The sequence below is a fragment of the Argopecten irradians genome, chromosome 10, assembly GCF_041381155.1.
Source record: "Argopecten irradians isolate NY chromosome 10, Ai_NY, whole genome shotgun sequence".
NCBI lineage: Eukaryota > Metazoa > Mollusca > Bivalvia > Pectinida > Pectinidae > Argopecten > Argopecten irradians.
The window spans coordinates 40057625-40072050 of NC_091143.1; the positions used below are offsets into that span (position 1 = coordinate 40057625).

A 14426-nucleotide genomic window follows, 5' to 3' on the forward strand; every position below is an offset into this window, starting at 1 on the left:
GATAAATTGATGTTTTACTTTTTTTTGCTGAGTATAAATGGTGCGGTGTTATCGACTGCTGACGGCAGAAAAGGATAAGCTATATAGATAATGTCTTTTATGATATTTATATTGTAGAGAATGCTTTCGTGATGGTTGTAGACTTTAAAGTATACGCTGTAAACACGAAACAATGGTAGACGGTTCCCAAGGTGATTTGAGCCATCATACGCAACAAGGATTAAGTATAAGTCACGACATCCCTGGCCAAACAAACGTGTTATGTACACAAACATGTTTAGTGTAACTTTTATATATAAAAATAAAAAAAAACTACTTTCTAATTCGAAGTCACAACTTTAAACTGATTAATTTTAGCTGACCTCCAGACAAAATTTTAGAAAAAAAAAAAAAAAAAAAAAAAAAAAAAAGAAAAAGGAAAAAAAAAAAAGAAAAAAAAAAAAAAAAAAGAAAAAAAAGAAAAAAAAAAAAAAAAAAAGAGGAAAAAAAAAAATCCGATCAAAATGAAACTATCATATGTTATAAGACATTTGCCATCCTTAGCGTGAAAGCAGGCAAGCTTCGGCATTGCTGTAGTGAAGTATTCTACCTTGTTTGACACCTTGAATTATAATACATAATTAGAACACCAATATTTGTCATGAGATGTCAAATTGGGGTTATTTTGATTAATAATTTTATCAATTTACGTGAAATATAGAGGATGTACACTTCTGAGATGTCATAGTTTTCTTGTATTTAAATTTGTTTCTCTTATAGATTTTTCTTGAAATAGGAGTTAATGACATAGAAGATGAATGATGTATGATGAATGTATGTATGTATGTATGTATGTATGTATGTATGTATGTATGTATGTATGTATGTATGTATGTATGTATGTATGTATGTATGTATGTACTTGCTTATGTACGTATATATATTGCATGAATCGGTATTTTTATGAAAATGAAAAGAATAAAAGAAAATGCTCAAAAAATTAAATATTCCCAACTCTGAGTGGAAAAAAAATGACATAGAAGAAAAATATGTCCGTGTGCTCGCTTTTAAGCTATTGTCAATCAAGGATACTTATTTGACAAAATATTTGATTTTATGGCCGTTTTGCCGTTTTGATCATATACAGGACAGAATAAATTCATAAGTTCCTAATGATTTTTTTTTTTTTTTTTACATTTATCTCGATTTTTACATGATTTACTTCACCGTGGTCTGCTTTAAAGATATACCAGTTATGATTAATAAGACTCATATGTTTTCTTAGAATTACAACATACGCTACCCTTATTCCTCAATTTTGAGCTATAAAATGCACCATTTTCAGCTATTTTTGCTAAATAAACTTTTCAAACTAAAGAAAATAAAGTGATATGGCTATAGTTTACCTCAGGTTCAGCTGACAGAGTTTTAAAACCCTACTATAATAGTCTCGCTAGTTTAACTTATGAGAACCGGGGTAGGTGGATCTAACAGAATCAAATACAATTTCTTTTCTAGAAGCTTAAATGATAAATGATGATACCTGAATCATGAAACATGAAAAAATGACGTAACTTTATTAACGCTATCTGTGAAATTTAATTTTAGACTGAAGAATATGTAATTATCTTTGTGACTCGTGAGTATTCTAAATATATTTCTATAAAATAATATTTCATGATATGTAACCCTAAATGCCATATACATCTTCATCGCCTCAGTAAGTCCCTATATGAACTTAAATAGTGGAAATTGAATCCGATGGCGCCGTTGATTCAGTGGCGCCATTATTGTATGAACAACATTATAATAATTAACAAAATTTTCAATGCACAGCTGGATAATATGCAATACATAAAACGCCGACAGACTATGAATGGTAATTATAGCTCCGTTAGTGCAAAAAGATTTAGGTGATTTTTCTATTTTGACTTTCATAATTATAAATATTAAATATTCAGTATGAGTAAATATCAATGTTTTGAAATTTAGTTGTTTTAAATGCTGTAAGTGTGAGAAAGAATACATGGGGTTAAGCTATTTAAGCGAAAGTCCTTCTTTTTCAGTGCGGACCTTTCATTTACGATAGTAAGTGTTAACAAGTTCATACAATATACTGCAGCAAAACAACCAACATCACGAAATGCTTACGCCTGCTTATTCCGAAATAAATCACTCACGAATATGTTCATGTTTACAATAAGATATAACAGTGAATAAAATGTTATAACAGCGACTGTTCGACTTATCGAGAAGGAATTCATGCAAGTTAGCGGCACGGCAAAGGTACGGCAGTCGATTTGAAAGTCGTCCTGAAATATTTTTTGCCGCAGTTCATGGTACCGACTTGAGTACGAATATTAACTTCGGCTTAGAAAGTGAGGAGCTGTCAATCAAGTTCAAAATTTACGGGTCAAAATTCACCGCGTTTTATGAAGTTCGCAGTACCGCATCATCCTGGAGAATTATAGGTCAGGATGATTGATTGCGCATGTGTAATTGACCTGAACGTGTTTACATGTCTTGACCGTTGTTTAGTCGTAAAACTGTAGTGGACATGTTGATGAGGGGCCTCGGGATACTCAGACTGGTAATTGTGAGTCCTGTAGCTCAGCTGGCATGTCAGACCGTTCCTTCAAACTTGCAATTGTGGGTATACGAGTGTATATACTCATAATACTGTGTTACAGGACCAGAAAAAACCGTTTAATATGTGTGCGTGATGTGGACTTGAAAAAAACATTGAGCTTTCTCTTCTCAAAACACCGCATCAACTCCCGTCGGCTAAGTGCCAGCAGTTCAAACATTGACCGTTAACCCCAAAAAGGACATGCACGTTATTGGGAGGTTACACGTGCATGTAACGCGATGTCAGAACGAGACTTGGAACACGAGGTTGGCTTAAAATGATTTTTCTCATAACTATCATATTCGCCACGCAAAATGTCTATTTATGATCGAAGCACATAATTTTCACGAACCCAGACAAAAAGATAAGTATGACTTATATATAGCCATATGAGAATTAAAAGTTGATATCTTTCTCTTGAATGAACATGAAAAATGTCTGCTTCGACTGGCATAACTTATCTCTCGTGATGACAAGACGTCCGCTTGAGCTGCGTTCTACATTTCTTTTATCTTTATTTATATAAAAATATATATAAAGTAAAAAAAAAAACATAGATTTTTCCATGTCTGTCATGCAAGTTTACAACTCTCTTCACGCGATTGAAAACATCAGTGGAATTTTTCCTGGTCCAAGACCACCCGCCGATTTTTCTGTCGGTCCAAAAGATATACGTCGAGTTTTCATGTGTGCTTTTGAGTCTGATTGAACGAACGCTTGAAGTCTACGGTGGAATGCAGCACGCAAAACATAATGCAAAAACGCCAAGCCATCAGGTTAACTGCTGTTTCTTGTAGTTTGAAGACTAAATATATGGACTGCATTTTAACGTAATGCGTGATTTTATTGTGATATATTGACTATTTCAATATTTGCCACTCATTTTGTAAGAACATTAAGTGGTAAAATAGAGTATACAGGTTTTAGAAAAGTTGTTTCTTTTCTCTTCCAAGGTCGCATCAGCGGACTTCCGTTAAATTGTGTCGATTAATCAATGTAGTATTTTATACGAGCACCTAGCATGTTGTTTCTACACCGGTAAACCAAAGACACTGGACACATAGAATTTCCGCTTTTTTGTTTTTTTCCATTACCACTATATTTCCTATGGGACTCTTTTTTTTGGGCGGACGCCAATGGAAATGGTCTCTCTGTAAGCATAGGACTGTGGCGTCACATCAAAACACCGTATTAAGCATGTTTGAGTGACACAGGCTTTTGGCAATTATCTGATTGTAAAACATACATGTATGTATATATGTAGTAGGACCAGACTGAAAAATCGTCGTGCCCCTGGGAGTAGCTAGCGGCAGACATTTTATAGTCATTTGACAAGTATAGATGTCATGTGACACCGATGTCCAGATTCCTGATTGCACGTCTGCTCAGTGTCCCCGGAGTCGGGTTAGAGAAGGTGGGGCACAATGCTTGTATATGTAATCTCAAACAATTATCACAAATGTCGTGGTGTTATAACCAAACGATCATGTATCAGTAGTGCTAATAGTTTACAAGTATTATCTTAAAATGACATAGTTCCTCTAAGCTTGGTATTTTTCACCATTTTTTCTTAAATACCAGTATACATGCATTTTTACATTTTTAAGTACAATGCACCTGTTTTTTCTAAGTTTAGTTGACGTAATTCAAATATGGAAGATTTAGGCGTCGCAGCTTAGGGGAAAAAACCACCAATCAAAAGTCCGTAATTGCCCAAGATAACTGGGAACGTGTATCCCATATAAGGAGCGTTACCAGTGAAACGCTAGAAAACACGTTCCCCTTCACCGAGACCCCGTGTAGATTCTAGTAGCATAAAGGTAGACTGAAACAATCAAGGGGTTATCAAGGGGAAACTTTCATGATACATACAATGTAATTTAACAATCAGTACATCATTTACAACGTGTCTTAAGGGAAACGTTTGACGATGTCTTACGCATGTTCAATATGTTGGTAGATCCTTCTATAAACTCAATGTGGCATTTGGGGATAACTAGTCAGTCATGTTTTATCCAATCCGTAAGCAATATGGTTTACAGACAATTCTTTAATAGACTTGACATTTAGCTGTTATGTTTCCCAAACGACAGAATGGGTAGAATTTAAGCACGCACAACATTTTTTATTTGTTTGATTTAGAGTTATCGCCCTTACTTTGAAGAACTTCCGGTGTTATCATCCATATGAGTGACGTGAATATGTAGATATTGTTCATTTGATCATTCTAACTTGAAGAAGAATTTTCACATGATAACATATCCTGAAAATTATTTTTTGCGATATCAATCGATGACGTCATACTCACATATCGAGCGTCGGCGTTCATCACGGAGCATGAGAGGACGGCGGTTTCACCTGTGTTATAAGAAACGTTTGTGGGACGCGGATTGAAAAATGGAATCTTCGTGTTGTCTTCTTCGGGAAAGGCTGAAAGTAGAAAACAAACACATCAATGCACACATCATGCTCCAATGTGGGTATAAATACGCTTTATTTTCACCAATGAAAATATGAATTTTCATTAAATGACATGTAATCATATACCTATATATACAATATTTATTACAGGTTGAATTTTTTTGTTGTTGTTGTTTAAGTATCAATAAATGCATATTTACGATAGTTTGTAGAATTTACCAGACGGGAGAATATATTTACTGCATCGTATATAATTTGACCTTTTTCCCATACAGACATAAAAAATCACGCGGAATTTATTGTTTAAAAAACATGCAACTGCTTGTACTGTTCTTATAAAGTCGATATGAACAGTTAGTCGACGTTGTAACATACTGTCAGTTGCAAACATAGTGGTTCAAGGTTTTCATGAAAACCTCCCGTCTTCAATGTGTTGAATGTATAAAAGTCTGTATGCTTTTGGAGGTATCTTCTTGTGATAGCGAAACGTAATTCACGCTATCACAACAAGACAAATCAATTAATTACACCAGTCTCACAAATTGCAAGCAATCATCATACAAATAACCTTTATTTGCTGTGACTACTGTATGACTTGTAGTTTAGTCTTTTGTAGTTTGGTCCATAATGACCTAGTTGTCGATTGGTCGTAAAACTCAAACAACCCGTATACAGTGATGTTATATTTCAAATGACATTTTTTGTAAGGAAATTAAGAAAAATACAATTATAAAGGAATCTTTGCTATCGCAACAAAATCGTTATTGACAACGTTAAGTAGGCAATTTTACAAAACGCAGCTTTCTTAAAAAAATACCATTTCTTTGTAAATATATATATATATATATTGGATTATTGATACATTTTTAGGATATTGTTGATTCGTAAGGTTTGTGGTTATTTTGCCTTGTTGAACCTTATGGTATGGAGTTGTTAAAACGCCATCGGCTGGCCGTGTGTACGATTATCCATTGTCTTAGCAATAATATTGTCGTCCTGTATGGGCATTTTGTTATCAAGTGCGGTCTGCTATCGCTGTATCTTTCTCGTCTTTGACAAAAGTACATTGTGTATTGTCTTGTTTCTATTAGCTGCAGTAACGTACTCACTGGGAGGTAAACACTTTCAGCTTTGGTCTCAATGGTGATTTTGAATGTATATTAATCTATATGTGTTTTTATAGCTATAACTGTTTACGTTTGTTTGTTTTCTCATAAACACATGTTGTTCGAATGTGTTCCAATCGATAAATGATACCGTACATCTTTCTTTATTTTACATTTATGATGATTGCATGGACATTTATTTTATGTAGTTCTATGCAATAACATAACAAAACCATTCCTTAAACAAAAATAGATATAGCAGTTTGCTTCCATGACATTTCTCGTTTTGTTCGATCGAAAAAGCATTTTAAATCACCAAACTGAACTCTTTTTTCAATCTGAATCTGTGGGCTGGAAAGCAGACGACACGTATTTCATGGACTGTTTCAAAGGGATCGTGATATTTTTTCTTTTCTTTCCCAGACACATTCTTCCATAAAACCCTTCCTCAAGCCTTCCCTTGGTATTGGCTCATTTTTTTTTTGTGCAGTGAACATTCGTTCCAATGAAGAATCCAGTTGTGTCATGGGTTGTATTCGATTTTTAAGCAGACTTAGACTAATTTTCTTTCATGTGTGGTGGCCGAGAGTTTACGTTGTCCTGCGACATATTACCAAAGACTTTCCGTCTCTGGGTTGTGAGTTCGAATCCCATGTGAGTATTTTGCCGTATACTCACCGCTGATGGGTAGTTTTTCCCCTGTACTCCGGTTTTCCTCCACCAACAAACCTGGTACATCCTTACATGACCCTGCCAGCTAATAGGACGTTAAACCAATAAAACCCAACCCCAAACCAACAATACTGTTATTGTACTATAAGAAGTTAAATCTGGAGTTGTTGGAGAAAAGCATCGATCTCCAGCTAGATCAGGGGAATTATCCAAGATGGCATTCATCTTGCGACCTATTGACGTTGTAGCGTGGAAGGGTCTGCCTCGCCGGGTGCATTGTTAAAGGGTCTGACCGGCCTTCCATGTATCATGTCTAGTTTAATATCAGCTACAGCACCATTTGTCTATTTGTGTTAATGTTTATATGGCATTTTGATGTATGTAAAGCACCGTTTATGAGATGGCGACATTTATATGCTGCATCTGACATTTTGTAAATTGTAATCCAAACAGACCATCGGGTGATATGTTTGTTGAAAAAATAAACAAGCCATGTGGTAATGTATTGATTATTATTTCAATCAACAGTTCATGGCCCTTCAACTTCAGAAAGATGTTTGTTAAAAGATCTAGAGATGCAAAAGTATGGTTGAAACAATTTCTTATAACATTAAAAACTAAAACAGCTGATATTAAATTGTCTGATGTCGATTTTTCCATATTCAAACTTACGGGCTCTCACGATTCATATTTTACTTTCAAATAATAAAATAGTATAGATGGATTGTCCTGGTGTAGAGCCATGGTCTACCAGGGGAATAGTTTCGTGCAGTTTATCACTAAACTTGCATTTAACCAAGAGAGCAGTAATGTCGTAAGGATATGCTTCCTCACCAAATGCTGAGCAGTTGATCGGAATTTCATGACAGCCTAAATATCAGCAGAGCAAACACATGTAAATTAGGCCGAAACTGTTAGCGTTTTCTTATCAGTGTTGGCGTCAATTGCATTTTAGTTTCAACATTCAAGATATCGACTCTCTAATAGAATAATCATTTAAGATATGAATAAATGAGACAAGTACGCCCGAATTCGCCAACACCTCGACATATTCTATGTGCTGCATATCGACGAATGGGTCCGAGGAGTTCCACGGGGAATCGTAAATGCCGTTGAAATGGAACACGTGTGAACCAGTGACGTCGATGATACGTCAGATACACATCACATTAGTAAACTTCCGTTACAAATGTGATATATCTGTCAATAAAGCCGTATGTTTAATATTCAGTGATGAAATAAAATTGTAGTCATATTTTACACACAATGCTAAACATGCATTAATGCAAACTCATTAAACTGTTGAACGTGAGTCATAAACTCTAGATTAACTATATTTTCAAACATTTTCACGCTGCAGATCTTTTATATAAGTGCTCTCATTACGCCCATCCATAAATCTAAATGTAAAATAAGCGAAAGGTATGCAAAGACTCATAACGGAAGCAGAACACATTTTCAGAACATATTAGAATTAAACATACGTGAAGAAAGAATATGTAAGGATTACATCCATATTACATATAAATCTGTAAGTAGACGTCCTAATCGGATGACTTAAGGAGATATACTTTTTCAAGTAGGTTGCACGGTAAACCTAATGAAAACACGTGAGCATTTTAACGAACATTGATAAATCCCCTTGTCACGTGACCGCTAAATCCCCTTGTCACGTGACTACACGAGATAATACAAAACCCAGAGCAGCATAAACCACAAACCGAAGTACGACGACATTTCGTCTAATCCCTTTTCGGAATTTAATTAAAAAGCACATGAAGCTTCGAGTATATCACCCTAAGAGCCTATTAACTTATTGAATGATTAAAACATCTACCATTAAACCACGTGATATCGGTTGCCATGACTACGTAACAGTCTTTAAGACACGTGACATAGTCAACACGACTTAAACGACGTTGCGGTATAGAAAAGTAATTAGGTAAAATCATAAAATTACTTCAATTCAAATAATGACTACACTGGAAAACGAATTTTTCTACCGTTGTAATTATTAACCAGTCACAAAATACGACAATAGATGAAAACTACGTAATATATCGAAATATAAAATAAATAGGACACAGCGAAATGTTCCACCACGAGTAATTCTAGCGGGACCACTTCACAATGACACCTTACTTGAAGGCAGGCTACTGAAGACGCCAATCTGGACACATTTCAGTGACAGACTAGTTGAATTAGACGTGGGTTCTTCTTTCTAAGCCAAGCACTAAGCTGGAGCAGAAACTGTCACTTTCATTATTGCACAAATACATGCATGCTTATTGAAATGTCGCATTGTCCATGGCATCTGAAGATTAAATTCTTTTTGGCAACTTTACAGACTACAAACTAGGTCTCTACCATTACATCGTTCTAAAGATCCTTAAGCTATTCAATGCTATGATGATGGTTAATTTACAAATACATGTATATTACATACGAGCGATGTCATAAGGTCTTAATGCGCTGTCTCACCGTCTTACGTTTGGCCCTGTGAGGAAGACCCTAGTTTTTGCCCTTGTCTGAGACACATTGTAGCCTAAAAAATTTAGTTTCTGCTCCTACTTTAGGTTCAGTATAAATGAAATGGGAAGACGACGGGTTTGACCATTGTCAATATAATGTGACTGGGTGGGGTGTGCTGTTCGATATGTTTGACGGCATGCTTCAGTCAGATAACACTATAAAATGCACGAGGTCCACTGTTACATGTAGAAATGACATGGATATACCACAACCTCCCAAAATATATAGACACTAACCACATATAAACCGTTACATTCAGAGTAGCCAACTTGAATGACCTAAGCTGTTGATAGGAGTTTAAACTCAAGCTGTCTACTAACTACATGTACATTTCACCTGCTATGTTGGGCACACTCTAATTTCATGCAGAAGGTTGCGAAAACCAGTTGTTGATTTCATGAAAAATGTTAAATGGAATATGTTTCCCGTGACATAAACTGTAAAGATAAATTCATAATTCCATGGCAATTGTTTGCATATTTAGATTTTCAGCACACTAAGCAATAAACCTTCAAGCGTCTCAATCAAAGTGTTTCAAATTGCAACTACCACGCATATATTTCCCAATTATTCATCATTGGTAACGTTATTTTCATCTTTATTTCCTCATTTGAAATAATCATTAACGTGATGAATTTCAATTTAGGAGAATTAGATATGTTATTTGTAAGAATCATATGAAATATTACGACTGCTATCTAGAATTTACGACACACACGCAATACATTGTAATCACAACCATCACCGTTGGAGCCGACGGCTAAGGGACGTCCTGGGCATCACAAATAATCCATACTAGTATATATCGTTTTATAATGCTTTGTACGGCGTCCGGAACCAGACGGAAATAAGCCCTAATGATTCTTTTATCTTGCTAAATTGGCTTCATTTTCACTAGATATTTCCATCACGAAGACTTTAAACACAAATGTGTTTGAAGCATAAATAGATTAAAAATTTTATACAGTAGAACTTTTAAATTAGAAATATAATTAGAGGTTCATTTGAATTAGAAAATTCGGTCGAAACTTTGAAAAAAAAAAACACAGTTCGATCCTACTGCACAGTAAAAGGGATGGTGAAGTTGAAATTGATTCGACTCAAGAGTGAAATGTGACCATTGTTTACATTCTAAGAACGAAATCACATCTTTAAACCTTGTTTGTACAATTTATCTGCGCGTTCATGTAATTTTCACCCGATTTCTCAAGTAATTAGTTTTATTTGCCTATTAAGTCAAAGTCACTTGGAATTATCTGATTGTACATTGTAAAGCGGGTTTGCGAGGGATCCGGAGTCGGTCTGTCGATTCCGGACTCGGCACTTTGATAGGATTAGTAAGCCTACGCCGTCGTGCTCCCAGGCGTCTGATCTGCATTGTAAACAAGCACGCGGATCTAATTATAGACAATGCGATACTCTTTAAACGTTTATATAAACCATTACCACGGTGTTCTTTCAATAACGCTATCCGTATTTGAGCTTCATCCAGTTATCGTAGCACTTTAGGTCGGTATTAGGAAGCACTTGTGTTGATACTGTTTAGCTTCAAAGGAATCGAAGGTCACCGATGCCAAAGGAATAGGAAAACACCAGCGAAAAAGACAAGATATTGTTGGGGGCATGATTATATTTGTCATATATGGTTTGCTATCCGTACAAGTCATAGAAATAAGACAAACGTAATTACAAAAGGAATTCAATAGATCTTGGAAACAAAGAGTTACATTTCTTTTCATGGTAGATGCACACGGGATGATAGTAGACTTGTTTTTAAAGAAACGGTCTACGGATTTAAGAGTATTAAAAGCTTACCTTTTAGTTGAAACATTGATTACATGTTCATTCCATCATATGTAAATTTAGAAGAGAAGGCGATATGGCTTGCTGGGTAAATTAATTATATTTAGCGACCTATAAGCTACCAGAATTATCTAACGTCATTTAATGTGTGTCATGTATTGGCGTGGTGATTGCGTGTGAGTTTTGAAGACAGCGGTATGTTAATATTGTGTCTCCTTGGGATAGTGGAAGTCTTGTCTATTTTATAGTGCTATCCCACTCAATCATTATATAAAAGACACCAAATAGCACACCTCACCCTGTCACATTACACACTAATGATGAGACTATAATGTATTCGCCGCGAGACATAAACCACAACCTGTCACAGAGAATGGTCAATCGGAGGGTAAAAAGATATAACAGAAAAAAGAAAGTAATATTGAGAAAACTATTGTGGTCCAAATTAAGTTGTCTAGTACAATCATGTCATGAAAGGAGCAGGTACATTTCCACGCTATACCTATAGGGCAGTTTATTGGATAGTTGATCTTATAAATCAGTAAATAAAACATAATACATTATACTATTATCATTTCATTTAAGCATTTAACGAGGTCAATAAAAAATACGATTTAGTCAGACAAAAATCAAAAGTGTAAAAAAAAGGTCAGTATGTGAAATGTTACAAGCATGCAGGGAAGGTTGGCTGTTTATTGTGATAAAAGTGCTTAGCAAACGTAATGGCGGAAGACGCTTATCTTTGCGAAACATTTGACATTAACATCCTTGTATGTTTCAATACAACTACATTCTTTTGTAATATTATGAACACTTTATTGCAATGCTTTAGATCAATGCATACTGACCTTTTAATTTTTAGAAAAAAAAGCATTAATTGAAAACGCCTTGGGTTATAAAACGTATAATGATGTTTGTTAACTTTTTATGCTTCGTAAACATCTGGTTATTGTGTAACAAGTAAGTGCGGGTGTGTTTGTTGTTAAAAACCATGTTTTCAGGTGTTGGCGAAATAAAATATATTAAAAGAACGAGGAAAAACTATCGGTATATTTCCATGTATAGTGCTATCTCACGGTCCCATACTGCAAAAGAAACCGAGCAGCAAACCCCACCAAGTTACATTATATTGACATGACAACGAACTAGTAGGTCTACCTGAATGCTGCGCCAAACAGAAGCAAATATTGCCACTATTACAGACAGAACCTTTAATATAAAGTTATTATAGATACATGTATTAATATACTTTATGATTGCTTTTTGGGAAATACACTTAACGATTATCTAAATCTACTTAATTTCGTCAAAAGGTACAATGTAAATCAATATATTATGAGATAATATGTACGTTATGCAAAAATAAATTAATAAAATGATAAATATGAAAAAACTTATTTTTTAAAAGCTGAAACTAAATTTGGTTACATTACTTTTATTTCCTAAATTAAATTAATTTCCTATGTTTTGAGTTAATTTCCTAAATGATTAATATTTTGCGATGTAAAATAAAAGCCAGTTTCAATTACAACATATGATGTTTTAAAAATAAAATAGAGTATGCATCGACATGAAACAATGATAGATACAATTTGAAGCCAAGAGTACACTGATTTTAATCATTACGACACAGTTTTATGGAATATAAAGAAGCAGGCGATCATTTCAAACCAAAACACCTAAATCATATGTGACAGTGTATTTGGCTTTCAATAACACATTATGAGTGCCGCACCGTCAAACACATTACTCCACTATTGTTAGGCGGGGTAAATTATTAAAACCCTGTAGTGATTAATGTCAGGACGTATTCTACATTGTTGTCCGAGAGAATTATTATCCTAACCTGACATATATATAAATCTATGACGTATATGACGCAATGTGTCTACTTCATTTACCCAGAATGCACCTGTGTTGGCCATCACGGACACGTGATATATCAATGAGTATTAATCCGCGCCGCGGTATAGCCATATATCACTAATATTAACGGCCTTTGAGCGGGATTAATACTTCAAGCGTCATTCAATATTTAGCATGTCTGATGAGTGAGTTCTGATGTTTATGCTTGGTTGACGATTGTGCCGCGGACGAAAACAAAATCGAGTGATTTGTTTTCCCCAATGGATCATTTAAGCCTTGCTAAAGAAATGGCGTCCTCTTGGGTATTTAATTATTTATTTGCATTGCCATATATGATTAAACTGTGAAATATTATAGCCCCCGGTGCTGTTTCTATCGGGATGAAGGCAGGGATATTAATGACTTGTAGAAACAAGCTAGGTAAACCATAGGTCGCTGACAAATGGCGTGAAGACCTGATAAGAATAGATATTGAATAAAATAACAAGAAATGTCACCAGTCAAATAGAAAAAAAATCCTATGATTGACTGAAAAAAATAAACAATATGCTGTAGCAATGTTTAAAAGACATAATATTTGTGAACAAGTCCCTTGAGTGAATATATAAAGATAATCCAGCTTATGAAATACTAGAATTTCAATTAAAATTGGGATCAATATTGCTAGCAGGCGACTTGACAATAAACAAGGATGTGAAAGACAAAAATATATTCCATCTTAGGAGTACGTGTCATAAGAACAGATTTTATATGCATCCAAAAATCCCCTAACGCGTAAATAGATTCCGTCCCAAAATGCTCCAACAGACAAGGGTCGCGTGTCGCTGTCATCACGTGTTAACCAGAACGAGGCTTTGTGGTCTAGTATGTCATTTGAGAACTTGTTGTAATGTACGGTTACTAGTTGGGGAACGGGATCAAGAATTTCTTGTCTGGTAAATCAGTTTTATATAGAGGTTTGTTTCGTGTAAACGATTGAAAACGAGGCTGTATTGTTTGGAAGATGATTGAGAATAATGATGAGTTTTAGGGTGTTTGTCTCAGAACGAGGCTCTCTAATTTACAACTCATTTGGGAACGTGACTGTCATTTTGTTGATAGCTGATGAACAAAATAGTTATATACTCTTAAATTTAATTGGCAACATTAGTTGGTGTTAATATATATTATTGATGGTTAGGATAAAACAGAAACAAGGGAATTTGTATAATGCATTAAGATTTTGCATTCTGATACAATTTATTGAGACGACTCTCCAAATTGTAAAGATAGGCAATGGAAATCCTATCGGCTGACCAGTGCGTCTTTGATAAAAAGAATAAATTTGAACTCTGTTTATACTTATTTTTCTTTTTACTTTTTTATTGTCCTAAAGGAGTGGCGCGATTGTCTTTTGTGATATAGTATAACGAACGCGA

At 34.8% G+C, this 14426-nt stretch overlaps 1 protein-coding gene across 1 annotated transcript in view; it reads right to left on the reverse strand.

The window, feature by feature from the left end:
• LOC138333889 (zwei Ig domain protein zig-8-like) overlaps nt 1-14426 on the reverse strand; it is a 137281-nt gene that overhangs the window by 40230 nt on the left and 82625 nt on the right. Inside the window, exon 2 of the mRNA XM_069282534.1 lies at nt 4917-5038. Within this exon, the coding sequence (XP_069138635.1) occupies nt 4917-5038 (122 nt within the window). The remainder of the gene's footprint in view (nt 1-4916; nt 5039-14426) is intronic.